The 5,550-nt window shown below is 51.4% G+C and overlaps 1 protein-coding gene across 1 annotated transcript in view; it reads left to right on the forward strand.

The window, feature by feature from the left end:
* The first annotated feature begins 29 nt into the window (after nucleotides 1-29).
* Nucleotides 30-5,550, forward strand: part of LOC102497990 (two pore calcium channel protein 1-like) — a 52,404-nt gene continuing 46,883 nt past the window's right edge. The window contains exon 1 of the mRNA XM_006156630.3: nucleotides 30-134. Coding sequence (XP_006156692.1) covers nucleotides 60-134 — 75 coding nt within the window. The 5' untranslated portion in view covers nucleotides 30-59. The remainder of the gene's footprint in view (nucleotides 135-5,550) is intronic.

Here is a 5,550-nt window from a genome sequence, read left to right on the forward strand (position 1 = left end):
GCGCCCCCCGCGCGGCCGCCCCTTCGCGCACCCCCATCCCGCGCGCAGCCTCCGCCGCGATGCCCCGGGCCTCCCGAGCCCCCGGGGTGCACCGCCTGGACCCGCAGTTCTCGGAGGAGCCGCCCTCCCAGGAGGTAAAGTGGAGACAGCCGCTGCTTTTGGAGGGCGCCCCGACGGCAGCGTATCGGGTTGGAGGTTGCAGTCCTCGCGCCCACGCCGCCGTGGCTCGGTGGGAGAAAGAGAACCCGCTAAAAGTCTGTGCGGGATGCGGAGAGTGAGGGAGGATAGCGGGATGGGAAGCCCCTATGCCCGGGGGGCTCCCTGCGTCCTCTGCGACCCCGGAGCCGCTGCGTGTTCAGTCTGCGCAGAGTGGACAGGCGCACAGGCGTCTGGGGCGCAGCCCCACGGGATCATCTGGGGAGCTGTCAAGCCAGTGCCACCAGAGGTGACTCCCACCCGCGGGGGCCCAGCCGGGATCCGCGCCCAGGCTTGGAGCTGCGGGTCTCGCTCCAACCCGGGAAGCGGGGCTTTGTGGCGGGTGCACACCGCACCGAACTCCGCGGCAGCAGAAAAACAACGGAGGGTCTCCCCGCAGGGAAACGCCCGGGAAGGCGGCGGCAGGATGTGGGCCTGGGAGTGCCCGAGCAGCCCCCGCGCTTCCAGCGCCGGTGGGGGGCCGGGACAGAGCCGAAGGGTCCGCTGCCGCGCCAGCGTAGAGCGTCTTGGGAAGACTTGGAGCTTCCAAGGGGCCCTTCTATTTCCTTTCGCACAAGAACTCAGCGGAGAGGGAGGCAGGGCTCCAAAGGCAGGAGCCGGCTCTGATTTCCACCTCTGAGCTGGGGATGATAAATCCCAGCCACTTTGGAGGAGCTGCAGACCGTGGGTGACAGCGTGCCTCAGGCTCAGCCACAGTGGCGGGCGCGTGGTGTTGACAGCCAGGCTCCAGGCCTGACCCATCTTTCCTGTGAGCTGCAGCCCCGGGCTGAGCACGTACATGGGCAGCAGAGACTGTTTCAGTCCCGGCTCCCTCTCTTTCTGGAGCAAACCTGTTCAGCTCTGGGCTGCGCCAGTATCCCTCTGCCCTTCCCAGTGGGCTCCTGTAGCCTGCTGGAGAGGGTCCACAGGGCAAGCTTATATGAGAAGGGTGTGGTACAAGTTTTGCCTAGGGGACAGTGCATGGCATAATGGTTACGTTTCTGGACTCCCACAGGGTCAACTGCAGTACAAGACCTGGATCTGGCAGCTTAAAACTCACGTGAGGCACATATGTGTGTGTGCCCAAAATGCCGGGAGGAGAAGGGATGGTGGTGTGGACAATCCCTGGGGAGGAAAAAACCGGCTAGCACATGCACCCTATGGGGGAAACTTTTTTTTTTTTTTGAGAGATTTTCACTATAGGGCGCGTGCGCTCACCAGACTGAGAGAGACATAGAGACAGAAAGCGATAAATCACCCCCCAGGGGGGATGGTCACGCCGCAATCCCTTCTCCTCCATTCTCCTCTCGGGATCTTGGGCACGCATGCACACGTGCCCGGCGTGAGTTTTAAGCCACCGGGTCCGGGACGCGAACCGCGGTCGCCTACGTGGGAGTCCAGCGACATAGCCATTACGCTAACTGCTGGTTCCCAGGGGAAACATTTTTTAAAAACTCTTAAAAGAAAAAAGCTTTGCCTGGGGAGACAGACAGTGGCACAGTAGTAAAATGCCTGTGAGACTGACCATGTGGGGAGGTTCTGGACTGGCATCCAGAGACCTCCCTGACTGTACTGGACACACACATGCCCAGGAGACTGGATGACTGGGAGTGGACGACGGCATTGAGGCCTGGTTGGGATCACTGTCTCTCCGTATTTTTCTGTCTCTCTCACTCATGGAAAAAAACAATCTTTTAGAAGTCCTGGCTGGTGCATCATTATCTTCCCTCTCTCTGGCCTCTCCAAGTGGGTTGGCCATTTTGGACAGGTGGATTCTACCATGTTCCCTATCCCTTCAGAGAGCCAGTGAAGGGGCCAGCAGGTGGTGTAGTGGTTAAGATGCTGGACTCGCACATGGACAACCAGGGTTCGAGTTTCAGATGAGGCAGCTTAAAAATCATACTGGGCGCATATGCATGCCCAAAATCCCAAGAGGAAAATGAAGGAGAAGGGATTGTGGTGTGGCCATCCCCGCCCCCCCAGGGGTGATTTCTCACTTTTTCTCTCTCTCTGTCTCTGGGGCAAGCACACGTGCCCTATAGCAAAAACTTCTTCTAAAAGAGAGAGAGAGAGATGCCAGGTGAAAGAGGAGGGAAGGATATGTGGTCCCCAGCTCTGACCCCAGAGGGTTTGCTCCCATCGTCTACAGAGTGACAACCCAGAGTCTTCTGTGGAAGGAAATTTGTTTAGTCTGAAAGTTGTTGATGTCCTCTTTGTATTTTGTGCTTCTTTGTATACGTAAGAGAAGAATGCAGAAGAGTAAAAATTAGAGATTTTAAGAAATTTGATGAGGGCCGAAAACAGCCCAGAGTCCTCCCTGATAACTGATGAGTCACTTTGCTTAACACATGTCTGCAGGATTCAGAGAGTTTGTCTCTATCATTTATGTCTTCTTATCTTCCCCCACGAAAGCACACACGAAAGTTGAGGAGCTGGTGCCACCAGATAGTCCTCAGTCAGACCCCTGGTCTCAGTGATAGCAGCATTGATTGAGTCAGTACACTGGGGACAGCGACAGGACCCCTTTTCTTTCCCAAAGTCTGACCTCGGGTGCATGGCACCCAGTATGATTGGGTTAACGTTATTTAATAGTTTAGGGTCTTGTAAAAGGAAATTGCCTAGTTACTGAAATGCATTAACTCTCCCTTCCTTCCTTCCTTCTTTCCTTCCTTCCTTCCTTCCTTCCTTCCTTCCTTCCTTTCTTTCTTTCTTTCTTTCTTTCTTTCTTTCTTTCTTTCTTTCTTTCTTTCTTTCTTTCTTTCTATGCTATTGGGCATGTGTGCTCACCAGAGACAGTGACAGAGACAGAAGAAAAGTGAGAAATAACCATCCAGGAGTGATGGCCATGCCACAATCCCTTCTCCTCCATTCTTTTTCCGATTCAGGGCACATATGCACATGTGCCTGGCATGTTTTTCAAGTAATAGGGTCTAGGACTTGAACTCTAGTTGGCCCAGTGGTATCCAGCTGCCTTAACCACCATGCCACCTGCTGGCCCCAGTGCTGCCTTCTATCAAATTGTTTATTTGAACGCTTCTGCTGCAGTTCCTTTGGGCAGTTACCAATGAGGCCATCGATTTATTTACTGAATTGGCCAACATTTTCAGTTTTGAGATAGAACTAACTCAGTGCTAGTGGTTCTCAGCTCTGTTAGTGGTTAGAATTAGCAAGAGGGGGCCAGCAGGTGGCATAGTTAGGGCACTGGACTCCCATGTGGTCAACCTGATTTGAATCTGAAATCCGGTGACTTGAAACTCACACTGGGTGCCGTGCATGTGTGCATGCCCATCTTCTGGAGAGGAGGACGGAGATGGAGGAGAAGGGATTGTGGCACAGCCATCCCTCCTCCCATTTTACATCTCTTACATCTCTCTCTATTTCTCTGGCAAGCACATGCACCCTATAGCAAACATCTCTCAAAAAAATATTAGTTGGAAAGCTTATAGGAGTATGCCTGGGATAGCCTCTGCCCCTGAGAGCCTGATTTAATTGGTTTGAGCGTAGCCTGGGCAACAGTAACTTCAGTGCAGCCAGAGCTGAGAGCCCTTGGACTACCCTGTTCCTTGGTGACAGTTCCTCTTAAGTTTTATGTGCTTATTTTCCCCTTAGAGGGCCCGTGTGCTTACCAGAGAGACAGTGACAAAGAGAGGGGAAGGAAAAGGGAGAAGGCACCTTTGATGAGATGTGGTCAATCCATTCTCCTCTATTTCTCCATCCTGTTGGGATCTTAGGCATGCATTCAAGTCCACCTGGCATGGCACCATGGTTGGCTGGGTGTGATCCAACTCCTTCAACTACTAGGCTATGGGGCTGGCCCTTTGTGCTTCTTTTTGATTTTTTTTTTTTTTTTTAGGTTTTTCCCATAGGGTCATGTGCTTATTGGAGAGAGACAGAAAGAGGAAAGGTGAGAAATCACCCCTGAGGAGGGATGGTGAGGCTGCAATTCCCTCTCCTCAATTCTCCTCCTGAAATTCTAGGAACATACATACACATGCCTGGTGTGAGTTTCACGCTGTCAGGTCTGGGTCTCAAACCATGGTCAGCCATGTAGGAATCCAGCACCTTAACCAACACACCACCTGCTGGCCCCAAATATTCTTATTCTTAAACCTTTTCACGCAGGTCTTGGATTTCTCTGCCTTCAGTTCTTGGTTCCCTAATAACTGTCTGCAGGAACTAGGCAGTGACTGGAGCAGTGACCAGGAGGGTTTGGGAGAGTGTAGTTGAATCAGACTGTCCAACTAAAATGCTCACAGGTGCTTGGGAAAAGCATAAACCAGAGGATAAGGTGGGAATGATTCACTGGGGTAGAGGCATGGGGCTTATAATGACCTAGAGGGCGTGTCTTCAAAGAAAAGCACAATTACCCACTTGCAGTTGACTGTGGCAAAGTGGGCTATTGTGAGTTGTAAAAATGGCCACAAAATGTTCCCACCCCTGAAAACATGCTCCCTTCGCAACATGACTTTGCGACTCTTCACATGAAGAAGTAGAGTCTATTTTTCCAACTCTTGAATCTGGGTTTGGCCATGAGCGTTGCTTTGGCCAATGAGACATTAGCAGATGTGAAGAACACTTGAACATTGGCCCTTGCTGTTCTGATGCTCTTGGGAGCCCTTGACCACCACCACGTGGATGGACCTGGCTAGCCTGCTTCACATGGCCCAGACACACGAGCAAGGCCATCCTAGAACTTCCAACCTCCATGACCATAGAAGCCAGCCAAGTTGACCCAGATCAAGATTGCCTGGCTGACCTGTAGGATTTGACAAAATATTAAGTGTTTATTCAGGTAACTAAATATCAGGGTAGGTGGCATAAATGTACTGCAGTGTAGTCCAGAATTGGCAGATGTTTGTTCTTCTAAAGAGAAAACAGAAGTTCAAATTTTTGTGTAAGCCCCAGTTTTAAAAAAAAAATATATATTTGATTTAGCAGCTAGCATCCAAAAAGCACTCTCTGGGCCAAACAAAACACATCTTTGGAATGCACTTGGCCTGTTGGTTGTTGATTTGCAACTTTCTACGTTTATACCAACACCTCCATGCTGCTTCTTCATTCCCCCTTCTTGCTATAACCAAGTCCTATCTTACCCTTAGCAACTGTTTCTTTGTGTGGAATGTCCACAATAGAAGTTAAAACTCAGTTTCTTTGCATAGTCTTTCCATGTGGAAAGGAAGGTGCTGGAATGGCCAGTCTTGTTGGAGAAAGAAATGTCTGGGATGGGCATCCAGTGAAGGAAGGTTGGAAGGTTATTTCTGGTTTTAGGTGAGATGAGATCAGGCATGAAGGTGAGGCCCACGGTGAGACAGGGGACAATGAATGTATCAGTTTTGGCCCAAGAAGAGCGCTTCT

The sequence above is a fragment of the Tupaia chinensis genome, unplaced genomic scaffold, assembly GCF_000334495.1.
Source record: "Tupaia chinensis unplaced genomic scaffold, TupChi_1.0 Scaffold000511_1, whole genome shotgun sequence".
In the NCBI taxonomy this organism is placed as follows: Eukaryota; Metazoa; Chordata; class Mammalia; order Scandentia; family Tupaiidae; genus Tupaia; species Tupaia belangeri.